The sequence below is a fragment of the Mucor velutinosus genome (genome assembly GCF_035048745.1).
Source record: "Mucor velutinosus strain NIH1002 chromosome Unknown tig00001549, whole genome shotgun sequence".
Taxonomy (NCBI): domain Eukaryota; kingdom Fungi; phylum Mucoromycota; class Mucoromycetes; order Mucorales; family Mucoraceae; genus Mucor; species Mucor velutinosus.
In genome coordinates, this window is record NW_027041929.1 from 362,465 (window position 1) to 382,468 (window position 20,004).

Genomic DNA, 20,004 nt, shown 5'->3' on the forward strand with positions numbered 1-20,004 from the left:
TTAATGTCTGCTGTCACTCATGAAGACAATCGACTACTATAGTTTACGCAGAGCAAGTAGCAAGAACCTTTAAACAGAAGACAATCGATGTTTGTGAAACGAATAACAAAAGATTGCGAGTTAGAAATATACTATAGTTTGGCTTGACTAGTGAAGTTTGTTTTTGTTGCGCATTTTCATCATAATGTAATAAATTTATAGTCCCTAGATACTTTTACAACCCTAATATCGAAACCGAGTTGCCAGGCGTTTGTTAGGTATAGCTCGTATATGACTAGAGATTTCATATTAAATTACTATATATCAACAATCAAGTTTCAGCCAACATTTTAGCAGTATTAGCCAAAGGCCTGCGGCAGCGCAAGCCACCTGAACGTAGGTTGGTTTCCACCAAAGCAAAGCGTATGTCAGGAAACCAATCGAAGAGTCGAAATACTCATCATAACGTAATAAATTTATAGTCCTTAGACACTTTCAAAGCCTCAAAAGGAAAGAAGTTGATCTGACAAGTATTTTGATAGACTGACGTTATTAAATATAGAAGGCAAGGAGAATATCAGGATAAGCTATAGTGCTATAACTTGCTATCCGCTTTCCATACGCTTCAAAAGCATCTATTACTGTATTGCCTTCATGTTGAAAAGGGCATTGAGTTCGCCAGCCAGCCCCACCAGCCTAAATTAATTCAAACCCAGATCCATATTTCGTTCCAGATTGGCCAAATCTTTATAATTTTCGATTCAATCATGGCTTCCTCCGCTAAAAAACAGAGTGATAACAGTGATCCACCCACACAAGGTGGCTCAATGGATTCTAGCCATAATCCAAGCAATCAACTATTTACTTACCAATCCTTTACCGATGCTCTCAAGGAACAGAAGAGACACAACTTTGAAGTTGTGCCGGATGTGGATAACAACACATTCAAACCTCTGAACACCTACTCAACATTCATTGAAGCTAAAGAACGCAATTCTATCGTCATCGACTGTGCTCAGTTCTTGGGCATGGAGTTCAAGGACACGACTCTCCTCAAGGTACTGCGAGAACAGTTTCCCAAATGCTTAGGTCTCAAGCCTAGGATCATTGGCAAAAACAGGAAGAAGGCCATTGAACTTGGGTTCTCAACTGAAAACCTCTGTCGCGACGCTCTCTTGAAGGAGTTCAAGGTCAATGGAAAAGTCATTGAAGTCAACAAGACTCTGAATCACACTGCAAACGTAATCAACATTGGTATCTCTGAGATCCCACTCATGGAAGAGGATGAATTGAAACCAGCCTTGATCAAGACATTTGAAAGATATGGCGATATCTTGAACATTGGTATCTCAAAGAGTGGAGACTCTGACTGGTTCACTGGAAGAGGATTTGCTACTCTTAATCGGGATAAATTAAAGGAGTCCACTTATGCAAACACCCTAACCCCTCAAGTTGAATTGGAAGGTTTCCCAGGCGCCCATCTGCACTTGGTATGGTCCCAGATGAAGCCTATCTGCACCGACTGCCACACGGACGAGCACGTTAGACTTGACTGCCCCAAGAGAAGAAGAAGACTCTGTCACCGTTGCAAGAGTCCTAACCACTTGATTGCGAAATGTCCTGTGGCCCCATGGAACAACAAATCAACGGAGAATAGCAATGAAACCAAATCAAGCAAGTCTACCCCTGGATCCAATGAGAATGAATTCCAGTTGGTGTCACGAAGAAATTCCAGCAGTAGAGAAGTCAACCTGCTTGATCTTGTGAAACAAGGTCAGCCACAACAACCAGCATCCCAAAACCAATTTGAAATATTAAATCACGAAGTGGAAATGGGAGAGGTCGAAGAGGTCGAAGAGTCCCAAGGAAATGAAGAAAACGACACTGAAAAGTCCACTTCACTAGACAAAGGTGTCAAAATGTCTCGCTCCTCAAGTGAACTAGCCAACAAGAAGCCGTTCAATGTTACCCCATCTGTCACACAATCTACTCCTCGCCTCGCCACCAGAAGTAACCAAACTTTGAAGCTCACTGACGTTGACAAGCTCACTCCATCGAAATCCAAGAGAAATCTGGATGATGCTATATCCCCAAATGGTCAACAGGAAACTGTCCCATTTTCAAAAAAAAAGAATACAAAAAAGAATGAATCAAGCACCAACGAAGCAGCCGGTTCTTCCAATACCTCTGGTAGCGGAAAGCCACCGCTAAATAAGTTGGATTAGAACTTGAGCCAGAAAAAAAAAAAGAAAAAAAAAAAAAAGAAAAAAAAAAAAAGAAAAAAAAATAATAATAATATATATAGAAAAAAAAATGAATAATAATACTAAACACCTAAACATCAAAGTAGGATCTCTTAACTGTAGAAACCTACATTTGAACACCAACCAACACACTACTGACACCTTTATTGGCCTGCTGAAAGACAAGAAATTAAATATACTACTGTGCCAAGAAACCAACATCCCTTCTCACTCTTTTGAAGAAGTAACAGACAACATGAAGATCAAATTCAACTACCACCAAGCAATATGGACCCAACATTGTGCCATAATCAATTTCAACAACTCACTTAACCTGGAAAAAATCAAAGAATCTAACGATGGTAGAATGATCCTGGCAAAACTCTCCATAGCCGACAACTCCATTCCACCAGTATACATTTTGAATCTGTACGCTCGCTCAGGTATATTTGCTGAAGAAACCTCACAACGCAATCAATTCTACAAGAGAACAGTAGAGATGTTGCTAACAATGCCTGAAATTATCCCTGACCTGATAATGGCGGGCGACTTTAACTATAGCTTTGACAGCTCATCAAACCACGCTACTAGGCGCATAGCAAAACCGAAACATCTCATCAACTTTGTAAAGGGGTATATGAATGACTGTATTAACACAAAAGGTGAAAAGTATACCTATACCTGTATTCAAAAGCGGCGAGAACGAGTTACCCTATCCACAATCGACTACATCTTTGCTGGCACCAACACTCACAAAAAGATGCACGACGGGGACGTGGAATTCTTCAGCGATGTATACACCGACCACGCTCTAATTACGATTACACTGACAGTGGAAATGAGCAACAATGGAAAAGGCATATGGAGAGCAAACCCACATCTGGCTAAAAACAAGAGATTCACCAAGAAGCTATCAAAGGAAATCAACAACTATGTACAACACAAGCTGGACCCGGATCTTTCTGCACAAGTCAAATGGGATTTAATCAAGAACATGGCCAAGAAAGTTACAACAAATTTCTGCCGCCATCACAACCAATGGAGAGAGACTAAATTGAAACAACTGAACAGTGAAAGGAACAGAATACTCCGACTCTATGGAAAAGAACCCCTAACTTTGAAGGCACTACTACCACCTATACACCAGGAGATCAGCAAAATCCAAGAAGAAAAGTACAACATTAGCAAATTGAGAGCAGGCAAGCGCTGGATGGAGCAGAATGAAAACTCGCCAGCATACATCAAGAAGACCATTGACAGGCGACTAGAAACGAAGACAATGCCCATGCTGAAGCACCCAACTACTGTAACAGAGTGCACTGACACCAAGTCGAAACTGGATGCCGTCCATACCTTCTATTCCAAATTGTATAGCCCTGAACGGATCGATATAAATAGCATGGAAGGCATACTGAACCACATTACTGTATTTATTTCCCAGGAGGAAAGCGATCAGATCATTGATGACATTCCGTTTGCAGAGATATTCGAGGGATCCCGTAGGAGCCCCAAGTCTAGTAGTCCAGGTTTGGATGGACTTCCATACGAGATCTTACATGTCATAGCAAGTCAACCGATATGCCAAAGAATTATCACCCAAGTATATAACGACGCAATCAAGCTCGGTATATTCCCAAAGTCGTGGCAACAGGCTTGCGTAGTATTACTGCCCAAGAAAGGCGACTTATCTGATCTCAGCAATTGGCGACCTATTACACTGATCAATACAGATTGTAAAGTCTTCACGCGGATCATGAACTCACGAATCACGACAGTGGCAAGCAGACTCATAAACAAAGTACAGACCGGGTTCATGCAAGATAGATACATTGGTGACCAAGGAATGGCCCTACGAGTGATGATGGACAATGCCAAGACAGCAAAGGGAAATAACAAGGACGAATTTGAAGAATATGTGGGAGTCATGTTGGATAACAACAAAGCCTACGACCGAGTGCACCCACACTACCTGGCTCAGGTACTCCAGAAGTTTGGATTCCCAATGGAGTTCATTAGATGTATAGAAAACCTGTTTTTTGGCAACGAGATTTTCATCAACATGAACGGATTTCTAACCAAACCAGTCAAACAGAAGAGAGGATTGCGACAAGGAGACTCTATTTCACCAATCTTGTTCAACTTTGCAATAGAGCCCTTCATACTGTCAATCATCAACAGTCAAGACATATCTGGATACTCAATACAACCAACCAAGCCAGCACCACAGAGGACAATTCAGCTCAACACCCCACCACCTACAAAGATCATGGCCTATGCGGACGATATTCTCATCTTTGTCAAATCAAGAACGGAATACATGGCAATGGAGGAATGCATCAAGACGTATGGTAAGGCATCAAACTCAAAGATCAACTATGACAAGTCATTGGCGTTTCCCCTACATGGTGGCAGAATGGAAGGGTATTTCGGTACAAGACTGAAAACTTACACTCAACAGCGAATGAAATGGTTCGACTACAGTAGCCCAGAGTACATCAAATACCTAGGGTATCCAATATACTATACAATACAACAACGGGATTGTTTCATTGCAGACTTAACCGCCAAGATCAAAGCGCAAGTAGAATTCCTCAAGCCCAGGAAAATATCAATGTACGGTAAAGCTAATGTCGCTAACACAATTATCCTGTCCAAACTGTGGCATGTCCTCAGGCTGACACCTCTACCGAAAGCAACCATCAACAAGCTCAACTCCATCATATATCAATACATAGTGGATGAGAAGAGACTGCAAATCAAAAAAGATGTGTACTACCTACCCAAGGACCAAGGAGGACTAGGTTTGCTACATGTAGGCGCCCAACAACAAACCCTGCAAATGAGGTATATCACAGCACTACTATACCACGACCAGCACAAAACAATCCCGCAGTACCTATACCAATTGATGTCACATACGCTACAAATGGAGACGAACCTGCCTTACATTGATACCATACTGATATTTAAAGAAGCAAGAAGCTACAAGAACAACCTAAAAGATGGGGCCATGAAACTGATTATTGAAACAATGAATAGTCTTCTTGCAAACTGCCGACCAGACTTTACCAATACACCCATCAATATCAACACTTGTTTAACTTTACCACTGACCACTATATACAAGGACTGGGAAGACTTGGAAACTACTGACTACCTCAGGAACCCTACAGCCAAGAGAAGCCTAGTGCAGGATTTTTTCAAGCCAAATCTTAATTACACAGCTCTCGAATACAAGACAAGACAAGAATGCAAATCACCGCAGATACTGTACAAGCTCAAAAGAGACCACAACAACAACCAGTTACACCTTCAAGATTTCTTCAGCAACCTGCTTCATCCAAACAACTCAACTCCCAACAACCAGGAAGAGGCAGCAAGTCTAATCCAACATTTTGAGCACGATAGCAACATCATTTGGCTCTGCAAGAACAAAATAATCAGACAACTGCTCCTCAAACAACTGCCTATACAACTGCCAAAAGATCACAACAAAAACATCAACCCCAAGCAATGGAAAGCATTCTACAGATCACATATGCACCAGTCACCTCGAAATTTATGGCTCAAGATCATATACAACAAAGTCCCCTGCAGAAGTTTCCTATACCAAAGTCAAATCAAAGATATAGAAAACAACAGATGCATACAATGTAACGAAGTAGAAGATGCCAGACACCTTCTCATGGAATGCGGAAACAAACACGACGTCTGGGAGTCCGTCTTTAAAGAACACCTAAGCTACCCAACCACAATCAACACTCACCGCATATACAAAGACATGCAGAACCTGACATTATCAAGATACTACATTTACAACCTGGACCTCAAGATCAACATCTTCGACCTTTTTGCCACCATAATCCGAATAATCTGGACCCACCATTTCTTCGTACACTACCGTGGTACCCCTTTTGAGCCCCAAACAGTTGTTAGCAATATCAACAGAGAACTGGATAAGCTGTCCAAAATGGATAGTACTGATTTATAAGACCTCATAAGATACAATATGGCAAGTCACTTTACCTAGTATACACTTGATCCATTTATACAATGATTTTATTAACTATTTATTCATAACTACTTAATAAAACTTTCATTCCATACAAAAAAAAAAAAAAAAAAAAAAAAAAAAATTTTCGATTCAATTAAACTGTTTTGCCAGATTTGGCCAAGTAAAATATAATGATCCTCCAATGCTTCCTTAAGCTTTCTTGGAGTACTTTTCAAGGCGCATGCAATGGTACCAAGTAAAATAAATATCTTGAATAAACTTATTGAATAATTTACGAAAATACGGAAAGAGGTTTCTGGCCAAAATGCCGAAATTTTACATATCAAAGTTCCACAAAGATGACTTTAGAGGTTACGATTGATCGATAGAAACAATTTGATGTAATACATACCATAGTAAAAGTCTTCATTATCAAGGTCAAAAACGCGATCGTTTGATTTTTGGTGCGATCAGCAAAGGCAATTGGTAGCGAGTGCTGCCGCTGCAAAGGTTAGTTCTCACTGAAGCGAAACGAAAGTAGAGAGCCATCCGAAGCGTAGACACACGCGCAATAAATAACATAATAATATGTATTCCTCCCATTTAAAATTATTGAAGCATTGGAAACTCTTTTATTGAAAGTAAAAGCTAAAGGCTTTTCATTAATTCTATCTACATTCATACCTTGATTACAATTTGGCATCCCATTACTAACTATTTTTTTGCACGAGAGTGACGTGACACTGTTTCCAATTAGAAGAGTAGCAATTTGAATGCATGTTCCTCAGGTAAATAGCATAAAAGGGATATTTCTCTCTTTCTTTTATTTTCTTCCACAAGCTTGATAAATGTATTACAACAATAAACAACAAGACGCATCAACAAAGAGAGGAGGATCACCCTCTCGCTTCACATTACCCCCAATTAGCTCGACGACTCACGTTTCTACGCCATTGCCGCCATTACCAAAGAGGCATGAACCAACAGCATTCTTTCCTTATCAACAACAGCAACAGCAACAGCAACAGCAACAGCAGCAGCAACAGCAGCAGCAACAAACACAACGCCAAGTGTCTCATCCACAACATCAAAAACACCATACAAAGAAATCGACATATTCGTATTCACCCTATCTAGAGAGTAATGATCATATTGTCATGCAGCAACACGAAGAGTATTACTATCCAATTTATAATAACATAACAAGCAATAGTAACTCTGCCTGGTCAGAAGGTAAAGAGCTCCATGAAGAGAGAAACAGAAAAAGAAAGCCCAGAACTAACATGAGGCTTCTGTGAAAAGATTTACCTCCAACAATAGATCACCCCAAGCTAAAAAAGAAGAATGACATGAATGAGAGGATGGCGGGCATTAATCGTGAATTCATTGAGAATCGAGAAATGTTTGTATGATGTGTCTTGCGATGGGGCGCTTTGCTGATACTGTTGAATTTAGTTTGTACGAAGAGAAATTGAAGCAGTTACAGGATGAATTAGTTGCTATAGAGAAGGGTGAGTACTTTTTGCTTTACAAATCACTGACACTGTTGCGAACGGATGATGCATTGTAAATTTAGGCAGCCACGAAATGTACGATGAACATCTAGCAGATCTAGAGGAGAAGAGACGAAAGATGATTCACGATGCTCGATTAATGATGATTTATCAAATCTCAAGCGTGGATCAAGAATTTGACATGAACAACAAGCTTGTTCAGGAGGAGTGTCTGGCGGAAAGAAGAGAGTTGCAGAATGCCATGTTTACCGTGATAGAGGAGAAGCGTAAGAAGCTAAAAGAAGATAAGGATGGGGAAGGCGAATTAGGGCTATCTACACATCATACACGAAATAAGCAGCGATTACTGAGAAAACGAGGCGAGATACTGGATGGATATTTGACGGCACAACAGCAATCCTTATCGTCGCCGGTGATAAGTCAAAAGAGAAAACAAGATCATATCCTTTTTTTTTTGCCATCATTCTATAATGTGTATTACTGACCTCTATCATGCTGTTTGTTCTATATAACCTTAACTCTTTCTCTTACGTGCTAAAGAAAGTCCTAGCCATCTAATAGGTGTTTTATCACATAGAGTAGAAGAAGACATTGAAGCGGATTTTCATGCAATGACATCGAAAAGAAAAAAGCCATAAACAATTTTTTTTCCCTTATTCCTCTTCTTCTCTTTGAATTTACTACCCCTCCTATTCTATTCCTATATATCCAAAATGTCATCTTTTAAAGGTATTGCTATCCTCTGTTTTTATTCCAACGGGCTCTTCCAAGGCCACTGTTTAAGCACAATAAACAACGAATCACCATACAGTCTTGCTGGCAAACTGATCGATCACACTGACCCAAAACACAATGATTGCATGGAGCCAGACGACTTTTACAGTGTTTTGATTCAACCATACAACAACAAGGACGACGAAATCATCTCACTCCTACTACGAAGACCTAAGAACAACGATGCAGCAGGATTATCCACACACGAGCACGAAGAAGAAACCAACAATGGCTATCAATTCACATTTGAAACGAGTCAATTCTTATCTGGTCAGCAAGCAATGGCATTCAAAAACAAATACTTTGTCAACAATAACAATAGCAGCAGCCCTGAAGAAGATGATCAAGATTTGATAGTGTGCATTGGCAATATAGAGTTCAAAAAAGACTGAAATGATGTCACTAAAGGTATACCACCACAAGCCCATTAATATATGCGGTATGGTCTTATCGAAACGTTGAATATTTTCAAGGGGCACACGCACATACTCTGTATAAATCGAAAAAAAAAAGCGTCTGTATAGTATAGTAATACAGCAAGCGTTTATATAAATATCTCATTTCATTTGCCAACAAAAATAAAGCGCTTTATCTCTTATTCAATTTTATTTCCAGGATGACCAAAACTAATGTTCAAGTATTCACTGATTTCGATGGAACTCTGTCATTGGATGGTAAGCAGCATCGTAGCTGTCAAAAACATCATCTCACCACCCAACATCTGAGCTAGATACTGGTCTTTTGTTGATCGATGACCGTCGTTCAATGGGCCCTGAACGTAGAAGGGTTTTGGAACACGAAATCTTGGATGGCACCAAAACCTACAGGTAAACATTGGGACATTGGATAATAGATCAAATTACCAACGCAATGCATGTCTGTTTCGTAGAGATGCCCTTCAAGAAATGTGGGACTCTGTTCATATCAGCTGGGAGGAAGCGTGGACTGAATACCTCGATAGTAAGTGAGAGCGATGATACACAAGAAAGATATAAAGTTCAATACATGACTCATGTCAATCTAATTTGAAAGAGTGCACCATCGATCCTGGATTCCCATCCTTCAATGACTACTGCCGTGAGAACAAATTTCCCGTCACCATTATAAGCAGCGGTTTACTGCCATTGCTGTCCAAGATCATGACTAATTTCCTTGGTGACAAGGCTAAAGACATTGAAATTGTATCCAACAATGGTAAGGTCGAGGGCAGGAATTGGAAGATCATTTGGAGAGATGATAGCATTTATGGCAATGACAAGTCCAAGAGTAAGTGTTGTATGTGCGTGCAGAAATGCCACCTTGTTTGCTGACATGTGTTTAGCTCTAGCCAAGGCTCGTGAGTTGGCCGACAAGGATACTATCTTTGTATTCTGTGGAGATGGTGTCTCTGACATTTCTGCCGCCAAGCATGCTGATGTCTTGTTTGCCCGTAAAGACAGAGATTTAGAGTTTTACTGCAAGAGAGAAGACATTCCTTATATTCCATTCAATACCTTTGCAGAGGTAGAATCTGTTGTTAGAAAACTGGTAGATGGAAAAGCTATACTAGAGAAATCTCCCAGTGGTTTCTGTAAGGTTGTTGACAATTAAACGGCCGATGTATCTATATGGATTTGTTCGGTGGTGCTGCTGGCTACCACAGCCGCCCATTGAGTTGATAATTTCGAATAAAACTTTCCGTTGTTTGCAAAGGACTTTTAAACCCTCCCTTTTTGTAAAGATGGTAACTATCCATAGTAACATGTAGTGTCGAATGGAGAAAAAGAAACGATGCAGAGAGTGTCGCTTGGACTGAATCAACGTGCGATGGATAAATTGATGTGGATGGATGGATGGATGGATGGATGGATGGATACATGATACAACACCATCTCCAATGGTTTTTTTTTGAACATCAGACTGACAGCACACAGACACATCACATCTTGACTCTATTCGACCCTACATTTGATGCAAACAAGTTGTCTAACCCTATTGATCCTCTCCTAGTCGCTCGTAGTTCCTGAGAGGAATCATTTCCAGCACATTATCCGTCTTCTTAACACCAACGTCGACGGCCGTGTCAAGATCCAAATTGCTTTGACCTCTGTCAAGGGTGTTGGTCGTCGTTTCGCCAACATTGCCTGTAAGAAGGCCGATATCGATTTGACCAAGAGAGCTGGTGAGCTTTCTTCTGAAGAATTGGAACGTATTGTCACCATTCTCCAAAACCCTGCTCAATACAAGATCCCTACCTGGTTCCTCAACAGACAAAAGGATATTGTCGATGGCAAGTCCTCTCAAGTTATTTCTAACGTCCTTGATACCAAGTACCGTGATGATCTTGAACGTTTGAAGAAGATCCGTAATCATCGTGGTCTCCGTCACTACTGGGGTGTCCGTGTTCGTGGTCAACACACCAAGACCACTGGTCGTCGTGGACGTACCGTTGGTGTCTCCAAGAAGAAGTAAATTAACTTGTAAGTAACCACGAGAAATGACTGTTGATGATTCATGCTTACCATGTCTATAGTAGTTCAATTGGTTACAGCTACATACAGACACAAATTAAACATTTTGATCCAGCTCTAAACTGCGTTGTTATTGTGAATGGGTGGGATGATGCTGTTGATGTGTGAATAGGAGACGGGATGGACAGTTGTGTTATCAAGATAGGGCTGATATTCTTGTTTGAAGATGGCAGCATGGCAAGTGAGAGATTTGGATTCATTACCAGCTATTTTACGAAATGCTTTAGTTTTTGAATTTAATGAGCCTGTGAAATGTATTGCTTAGGCTAGCACTATATCCTAGATTGCGAACCAAAAGGGAGCAATTCAACGGTCCCAGCAAACTGAAATTCTAATTTCGAATCAATGGTTCTGGAGAGCTGCTGTATGGTTTACTGCGGTTTACATACATTTGAGGAAAGATATATACAAAATGAAGCCTAATGGCCAAAGCTCATGACATTTTTTTTAGCGATGCTTACCGCTTAGTGTAGCTGATCTACTAACCGATCAATCTCACTACGCTCAATGACGACGTCGCCCTGCAGGCACTCGCCAAACACATTCCAAATCAGAGATAATAAAAATCTGGCATAAAAGTAGATTTTAAACAATCACTTGATAGTAAAAAAAAGAAAAAGACTATGCCAGAGTCAGGAAGGGGAGGTATCGATTCGCTCGTATTGCTATTGAGATGGCGAAATAAAGCTGGCCATGTGTAAATACAAGGCTTGTGTAAGATCTACAGGCGACTTTTTTGAGATATTGTCATTGCAAAAGACACTTTTATAAGGAAAAACTCCCAAGAAAAACATTATTTGGGCTAACAAACAACTGTCCTTTCAACGTTATGATCCCCATTTGATCAGCATCGCAACTATCCCCTATTATCATCATTGTCATCATCAGAAAGGCATTTGGGCCAGCCAGCAGCAACGCCACCCGCTAAAAAACTGATTGAAACTCAGTTTATCTTTTCTACTCAAGATTGGACGAATTTTGTCTTTTGTCGACTTCTTTAAACTATTCTGTGATATTCGACTATACAAATTGTGATAATCGTACGATGCTTCCTAATACACCTTTGAAGTACTTTTCAAGGCGCTTCTAATGATGCCAAGAAAAATAGATGTCTTTTCTAAGCTTATTGAGCAATTTCAGAAAATATGAAATAACGTTTTTGGCCAAAATGTCGAAATTTTGCATATGAAGGTCTCATAAACATGGTTTCAGAAGTTGCCTTTGATCGAGAGAAACATTTTCATTTAATATATACCACAGTAAAAGTCGTCTTTTTTAAGGTGGAAAATGCGATCGTTTGAAATTCGATGAAAACCATGAGGGGTACCCCATGCTTTTTGGTCGATTTTTGGCCATGTTTTTTCGATCGCCAAAAAGTTGAGCAAAGGTGCCAGAAAGTTACTACTACTCGTGTGCAATTGTTTGGCGTTATTCAAGTAGCTGAGAAAGGTCTACATGTCAAGATATGAAGGCTTGAAAGCTGTCAAACTTGGTTATGTATTGCTTCATAGTTTATTTAAACGGCATAAATCACATATTTGATAGTTGTAATTTACTGGAAGGGCAGTTCTGTCTCTCCCCAATGCCGGTGATTTATTCACCTTGTATTGTACTCAATTCTTTAAACTTTTGAAAGGACATGATTTGATTGCCTACTTTTTTTTTGAATGTTTTACAGTATATATATTACGTGATGACGATAATTCCATAATGCCTGCGTTGAGTTATTGCAAATGTTATCAAATTTATTTGGCATAAAAAAAGCTTCCACACACTGCATTGGTCACCAGCTTTCAGCGACTGAAGTATAGGAAGAAATCTACTGTTCTTCAGCGTCCTTCAAGCTTTCTATTCGACTGGATAACAAGTGATAGATAGATAGAAATGATCTTATACAAGTTTTCAAAGCATCTTGCGCATAGCTAAATGTCATTTTATTGAAATAACACTGTAAGATGATGGAGACAATCACTGATGAGCAGCAAGGTAGAGCAACCAATATGTAAATATGATGTAGCATTTGACAAATTCTACCCTGCACGATAACCATTTCTCCCAGCTAAAGCAAGCAGTAGAATCACCATGTATATATAAACTTGAGTTATTCAACAAATTACAATTTTATAGCGACACAGCTGCATGTCAATCAAAGCTCTTACTTACGTCTAATAGTGCTGGATCCAACACTACCTGCACGAAGTCCATTGCGACCAGCTTTTGCACAAATGTTATTATAGCTCGAGATTGATTCTTGATTTTCAGTCTTACGTCTTATGGCACTCGAGCCTGCGCTTGAAGTACCACTTTCAGCATTACGAGAGAAGCAGCAGCCCATCAGAGATTATAGTGCTTAAACGTATATTTTGTGATTTCAATTTCAAATGTTCCAACATTGGATGCTCATATTTATATGTCAGTTGGCACCATTGATTGCTTCAACATTTGGCAACAAAATACATGCCTAAATGATCTATCTCAGCGTTGTCTTTGTTGTAATTAGAGACAATGACATGACTGACATTTTTCTATGGCATTTCGTTCAAGCATTGTACCTCACCATTAGCATTGATTCAGTGTTGATAGCACCCAATACCCGGTCACTTTTTTTTCCTAGCTATTTTACAACCACGCGTGAATCCCTTTTCGCTGACAATCATCCTCAACCCTCTCTCCTACATACAATTCACATTTTCTGTCATAATTTGTGTCTTTTTGCTTTTGTCAAACTAAATCAACACTTTGAGGACTGAAATCCAAGCAGAATTGAACCGTCACTTGTATCCATCTAATTCTCAACCTTGTTGGCACATTTCATACCCTTCTTCTACCTTCCTTCCCATTGCCTCCTCCTCCTCACTGTAAAGCCGACTCGAACGACATGGACGATCGCAGCTATCACAAATCTAAAGACAAGTCCATGGAGTCAGAGAGAAAGAGCACCTCCGAAAAACGAAGCCGAGAGGATCATTACAATGGAAGTAGCAGTGATCGCCATCATCACCACCATCATGGCAGCAGCAGCAGTAATAGCCATCGAGAAAAGCGAAGAAATTATGGAGATGATCGCTCGAGTAGTCGATATGAACGAGATAGAGGTAGTAGTAGTCGCCATAGAGATAGGAGCCGCGATAGATGGTCGTCGTCGAATAGAAGATCCAGCAAAGACAGAGACCCAAAATCCAGCAGTAGCAGCAGTAGTAGCAATCGAAAGTATCGACGTGATCCTCCCAAACCTGCGGAAGATGAAGCTCTGCCATTAGGACCCAAAGCAGATATGATAAATACAGCGTCTACTACGAATGACCAGCCTCCTACGGCACCAGCTGCTTACTATCAACACCATCCACCGCAACCACAGCAACATCACTCGCATCAACAGCAACATCAGCAGCAACAGCAACAACATTCATATACTCAATATCAGCCAGTTCAATTGGACCCACAGCAGCAGCAGGCGGCAGAATCGGCAGCATGGGGTAATTATTACGGGTGGACAGTGCAAGATTACAACAATGCATACTCTACAAATTACACAGCTGAACAATATCAGCAGTATATTCAACACTATTACCAATCACAAGATCCCAATACTTACTATGGTTATTACGATGCATCGTATTATCAACAGCAGCAATCGCAAGAAATACCCCAACAGCAGCAGCAAAGCGTGCCTCCTCCTCCACCACCGCCAACAGTCAATGTGAACAATACGAGCTCAAATGTTTCGTCACACCCACCAACACATACACAGACAAATCAGCTGGATCAGAAGGTTTCCTACATGGGTGGCGTCCCTGAGAACGTGCTGGATGATGTGGGCTATCCATGCCAGACTTCGGAGGACCCCTCAACCCTGTTTGAAAAGATTGGACAAGTGGGCGAGGGAACATACGGGTATGTTGCAAGTTTATATAGAAATGACTCTATGAGCTCACACTGCGCTTTGTTTGTAGTAAGGTGTATAAGGCTCGTAATGGCAAGACAGGCAAATTGATGGCATTGAAGCGTATTCGAATGAAGACAGAAAAGGACGGGGTAAGATAACTCCAAACGGTAATGGTTGGGGCCAACATGACTAACGAAAGAGCCTTCCCAGTTTCCAATTACAGCCATGAGAGAGATTAAGCTGCTACAAAAGTTAAAGCATGATCGCATTGTCGAGCTACAGGAAATTATGGTGGCCAAGGGATCTGTTTATATGGTATTGGAGTACATGGATCATGATTTATCGGGTATACTGGGACACCCTAATTTCAATTTTGAGCCGGCTCATGCCAAATCACTGGTGAAGCAAATGTTGGAAGGTCTCGCTTACCTGCACCATATGGGCATATTACATAGAGACATCAAAGGTAAAGCTGGTGTTACGGTCAAGGTAGAATCAAACTCTTACAGATAGACTGTAGGCTCCAACTTGCTAATCAACAACAAGGGCGAACTAAAGATTGCTGATTTCGGCCTGGCAAGAGTGTTTGAAAAGAACAGAGCACATGATTATACCAATCGAGTGATTACGCTTTGGTACAGACCACCAGAGCTATTACTTGGTGCCACTGCCTATGGGCCTGCTGTAGATATTTGGGGTGTAGGTTGCATCATGCTGGAATTCTTCACTGGAAAAGCCGTGTTCAATGGCCAAGATGAGGTCAGTCAGATTGACAGTATTTATAAAATCATGGGAACACCTTCTGTGGAGACATGGCCTACCGTCAAAGAGCTGCCGTGGTATGAAATGGTGCGTCCTGCAGAGAATTACGTATCTAAATTCCGAGAATCGTATCAATCGTAAGTCTCAACATGCTGTCATAACACATCCCTCGCCTGACAGTTGGATTAGGTTACTATCACCTGGCGCTTTAGAGCTGTCAGAGGCATTACTGTCCATGGATCCGCTAAAACGACCAACAGCAACACAAGCATTGGAATTTAGTTATTTCAAGCAAGAATTACCAGAGCCCGTCATGCCTGCTAAGTAAGTTGTATAGAGAGTGTGGTAGACATCTGCTAATCATTTTGCTTGCTTGCTTGTAGTCTTTTGGATATCAATGGCGATTGGCATGAATTCGAATCTAAACAGCGTAAAAAGCTGAAAGCACCACCACCGCCTCCACCATCCAATGCATCCACCAGCAAGCCAAACCCGAATTCCAAAAGCAATAATAATAACAATAGAGCAAAAGCAACACCTTCATCTGCATTACCGTCTACTCGTCCACATTAAAGCAAATACAAATAAAAAGATCCTTCAAATGTATAATCCAAGCCATGGTCCTGTCAAAATTCGGGAACTTGTGTTGACTGGTGGCGCAGATCAGCTTCTATCATCTTGCTCAAATAGACGTATGATGTGGAATCACAGCACGTGCAAGACCTTCAAGCAGTGCATAGATGCTTCAATGGCAAATGCCACCTTGTCTGGATGTCTACAATTCAACCGAGATTCTGTACATGGTATGCTATTCCAGCCATAAAGCTCAATTTGCTTAATCTGGGACGATTGATTGGATTACACTCCACACTCGCACTTCAAATGCACAAACCTAAAAAGCTTTGATTTCGGTTTAGATGATGAGGCAAATCTCCGCATAGTTTCTTAATCAGGTAATAGATAAAAGATCATCTCACCCCTCCCTTCGATTCTTGATGAAATGCTTAAAAAGAATGTCTCTTTAGATGTAGCGTTTGTTTTTTCTTTTTTCTTTTTCTGTGTCTCTACAATCAAAGCCCCCCTCTCTTTCTTTCTTTTTATCCCTCTTATAATTGTAAAAAGATGATCACTGCCTATTTAAGTCAACAGACTCGTAGGGTAAGCTTGTGCGCTTGCGCATGAATTGTTGTATATACAGACGAAATCTAACATGTGTGGCATAGACTACTCAACAGGCCTTTCGTAGAATCACGTCTCGCTCATTAGCCACTCAACACAACCCCGTGGTTGAAAAAGACTGTTCCTCCATCACTCCTCCTTATGCCAAGTTAACCAAGAATCTTGATCTCGTCAAGCGTATTTTGGATAACCGCCCTCTCACCTTGGCTGAGAAGGTTGTTTATTCTCACTTGACAAATCCTGAAGAAACTGTGCCTGTCAGAGGTGAAACCTACTTGAAGCTGTCTCCTGGTAAGTTGGCAATGTACAGCTGTGTTGGTTTGATACTGACAGTATGGGGATGTAGATCGTGTTGCTATGCAAGATGCCTCTGCTCAAATGGCTCTTCTTCAATTCATGCTCTCTGGCATGCCTACTACTGCTGTTCCCAGTAGTATCCATTGTGATCACTTAATTGCTGCCAACGAAGGTGCTGATAAGGATGTCGCTCAGTCCATCATTGCCAACAAGGAGATTTTCGACTTTTTGGAAAGTGGTGCTAAAAAGTACGGTATTGCTTTTTGGAAGCCTGGAAGCGGTATTATCCATCAAATCGTGTTGGAGAACTATGCTGCTCCCGGTGGCTTGATGCTCGGTACCGATAGCCATACCCCTAATGCAGGTAAGGTGGGATGCTAAAGTGTTGATGGGATGTGCGACTCACACTAGTGTTATTGTCAAAGGTGGTTTGGGTATTGTTGCTATTGGTGTTGGCGGTGCTGATGCTGTAGATGCTATGGCCAACATTCCTTGGGAATTGAAGGCTCCCAATGTCATTGGTGTCAAGCTGACCGGTCAGTTAAGTCCCTGGGCTAGCCCTAAAGATGTCATCTTGAAGATGGCTGGCCTTTTGACTGTTCGCGGTGGCACTGGCCATATCATTGAATACTTTGGTGAGGGTGTCAAGACATTGTCTTGTACTGGTATGGCTACCATGTGTAATATGGGTGCCGAAGTTGGTGCTACTACCTCTCTCTTCCCTTACACCGACAGCATGCGTTCCTACTTGAACTCTACTGGCCGTCGTGCTGTTGGCCAAGCTGCTGATGCCAACCTTGAATTCTTGCGTGCTGATGCTGGTGCTCACTATGACAAGGTCATTGAAATCAACCTCTCTGAAGTGGAGCCCCATATCAACGGTCCTTTCACTCCCGATTTGAGCACTCCTCTGAGTAAATTCAAGGACTTTATTGCTGAGAATGGCTGGAAGGATGATCTGACTTCTTCATTGATTGGCAGCTGTACCAACTCATCTTACCAAGATATGTCTCGTGCTGCTTCTATCGCTAAGCAAGCCTCAGATGCTGGTGTCAGCATTCAATCCCAATTCTTGGTCACTCCAGGTTCCGAGCAAATTCGTGCTACCATTGAGCGTGATGGACAGCAACAAGTGTTTGAAAGCGTGGGTGGTCAAGTCTTGGCCAATGCATGTGGTCCTTGTATCGGTCAGGTAACTATATATATATATATATATATATATTGAGGGAATCAGTAGATCACGAGTTTTATATTAACGCTTACATCATTAGTGGAAGCGTTCTGAAAAGAAGGGCGAAGAGAATGCCATTTTAACCTCGTTCAATCGCAACTTCCGTAGTCGTAATGATGGCAATGCTCAAACTATGAACTTTTTGGCCGCTCCTGAGATTGTCACCGCCATGGCATTTTCCGGTAAACTGTCATTCAACCCCATGACCGATAGCTTGAAGGACAAGGATGGTAACGACTTCAAGTTCCAACCTCCCACTGGTGATGATCTTCCTATCAATGGCTTCGAAGCTGGCCGTGCCACTTATGAGCCTCCTTCTCCTACCCCAACTCCCGATGCCTCTGTCGAAATCAGCATTGATCCTAAATCATCTCGTCTTCAAGCCTTGGATGCCTTCGAGCCCTGGAATGGCGAGGAATTCAAGGACATCCGTGTTCTTGTTAAAGTCAAGGGAAAGTGTACCACTGACCACATCTCTGCTGCTGGTCCCTGGTTAAAGTACAAGGGTCACTTACAAAACATTGCTGAAAACACCTTGATTGGTGCTCAAAATGCGGACAATGGCAAGGTCAACTTGGTCAAGAATGTTACCAACGACACTGAAGATACCATCCCTGAAGTAGCCAAGTCCTACAAGAGCCAAAATATCGAATGGACCGTCATTGCTGATCACAACTATGGTGAGGGCTCTGCTCGTGAACATGCTGCTTTGCAAGTGCGTTATTTGGGTAGCCCTATGATCATCTCAAGATCATTTGCTCGTATTCACGAAACCAATTTGAAGAAGCAAGGCGTTTTGCCATTGACATTCAAGAACGACGCTGATTATGAAAAGATCAATGGTGGTGATGTGATTGAGACACAAGGCTTGAAAACTCTGGCTCCTGGTTCTCCTGTCAAGCTGATTGTTACCAAGCCTGATGGCTCCAAGATTTCTATTGATGCTGTTCATACTCTAAGCGAGGATCAATTGCAATGGATCCGCGAAGGCTCAGCACTGAATCTCATCAAGAAGAACGTCGCTTCAGCTTAATGCTTCCTTGACATTTCATACAAACACAAACCATACGACTCATTTTACATGACAAAAAAATAGTTCGAAATAGATTCCTTTTTATGTATTATTATTCAATCTATAAAAGCAAACGCAAACTTGTAATATACTATCCTAACATGTACAATCTGCCTCAGCAGCAGTGGCATTAAAAAAAACGAGGTTATCCAAGAGAATCAACTACGTGTAGTTAGCATTAGCGTCAAGCTAAGATACGCTATCGGTGTGCTATTTCTTGTCGTCTTTGTCAGCTTTGAATGAAGCTTGCTGTATTGTTTCTTTATTGAGCATGCTGTAGATACTTGTATCGATGAACTTATAGCAAGGAGGCCATCAATGATCTGGATACAATGACTCAGTGGCTAATAGCGATCAAAGGCTTCTTCGTATATGTTAATGCAGTATTATGGAACAATATTGCAGGCAAAAGGGAACGGATTGCTTTGGTTGAGGTGGATTTAGATTTTTCCAAATCTGGTTCGGTTGACAAGTGTACCACACCATTCAATGGCGTTGTGCATCCTAGATTCCCAAATATTAACATTGCAGAAGTTTAAGCTCGGGGAAAACGTGGCTACCTA

General features: G+C 41.2%; 8 protein-coding genes across 8 annotated transcripts; all 8 read left to right on the plus strand.

Moving 5' to 3' along the window:
- Positions 1-746: 746 nt before the first annotated feature.
- On the plus strand, positions 747-2,204 carry ATC70_007042 (uncharacterized protein; the record flags this gene model as incomplete). Its single annotated transcript, XM_064826308.1, has 1 exon — positions 747-2,204. The coding sequence occupies one exon, from the start codon at positions 747-749 to the stop codon at positions 2,202-2,204; it is 1,458 nt and encodes a 485-aa protein (XP_064676406.1).
- Positions 2,205-2,292: 88 nt separating this feature from the next.
- MRS2 (magnesium ion transporter) lies at positions 2,293-6,213 on the plus strand (the record flags this gene model as incomplete). The annotated part of the gene is made up of 1 exon (XM_064826309.1): positions 2,293-6,213. One exon carries the CDS (start codon positions 2,293-2,295, stop codon positions 6,211-6,213), a length of 3,921 nt encoding a protein of 1,306 aa, XP_064676407.1.
- Positions 6,214-7,064: 851 nt separating this feature from the next.
- FBP1 (Fructose-1,6-bisphosphatase) lies at positions 7,065-8,214 on the plus strand (the record flags this gene model as incomplete). Its single annotated transcript, XM_064826310.1, has 4 exons — positions 7,065-7,449; positions 7,519-7,618; positions 7,672-7,727; positions 7,793-8,214. The coding sequence occupies 4 exons, from the start codon at positions 7,065-7,067 to the stop codon at positions 8,212-8,214; spliced, it is 963 nt and encodes a 320-aa protein (XP_064676408.1).
- A 229-nt stretch (positions 8,215-8,443) lies between these two features.
- ATC70_007045 (uncharacterized protein) lies at positions 8,444-8,896 on the plus strand (the record flags this gene model as incomplete). Its single annotated transcript, XM_064826311.1, has 1 exon — positions 8,444-8,896. The coding sequence occupies one exon, from the start codon at positions 8,444-8,446 to the stop codon at positions 8,894-8,896; it is 453 nt and encodes a 150-aa protein (XP_064676409.1).
- A 224-nt stretch (positions 8,897-9,120) lies between these two features.
- On the plus strand, positions 9,121-10,094 carry ATC70_007046 (uncharacterized protein; the record flags this gene model as incomplete). Its single annotated transcript, XM_064826312.1, has 5 exons — positions 9,121-9,178; positions 9,235-9,331; positions 9,394-9,464; positions 9,537-9,770; positions 9,826-10,094. The coding sequence occupies 5 exons, from the start codon at positions 9,121-9,123 to the stop codon at positions 10,092-10,094; spliced, it is 729 nt and encodes a 242-aa protein (XP_064676410.1).
- A 130-nt stretch (positions 10,095-10,224) lies between these two features.
- On the plus strand, positions 10,225-10,955 carry VPS21 (Vacuolar protein sorting-associated protein 21; the record flags this gene model as incomplete). The annotated part of the gene is made up of 2 exons (XM_064826313.1): positions 10,225-10,227; positions 10,494-10,955. The coding sequence occupies 2 exons, from the start codon at positions 10,225-10,227 to the stop codon at positions 10,953-10,955; spliced, it is 465 nt and encodes a 154-aa protein (XP_064676411.1).
- A 2,937-nt stretch (positions 10,956-13,892) lies between these two features.
- On the plus strand, positions 13,893-16,235 carry ATC70_007048 (uncharacterized protein; the record flags this gene model as incomplete). The annotated part of the gene is made up of 6 exons (XM_064826314.1): positions 13,893-14,908; positions 14,968-15,049; positions 15,111-15,366; positions 15,421-15,799; positions 15,852-15,986; positions 16,046-16,235. The coding sequence occupies 6 exons, from the start codon at positions 13,893-13,895 to the stop codon at positions 16,233-16,235; spliced, it is 2,058 nt and encodes a 685-aa protein (XP_064676412.1).
- A 549-nt stretch (positions 16,236-16,784) lies between these two features.
- Positions 16,785-19,402, plus strand: ATC70_007049 (uncharacterized protein; the record flags this gene model as incomplete). Its single annotated transcript, XM_064826315.1, has 5 exons — positions 16,785-16,820; positions 16,886-17,132; positions 17,188-17,502; positions 17,564-18,330; positions 18,410-19,402. 5 exons carry the CDS (start codon positions 16,785-16,787, stop codon positions 19,400-19,402), a joined length of 2,358 nt encoding a protein of 785 aa, XP_064676413.1.
- Positions 19,403-20,004: the final 602 nt, after the last annotated feature.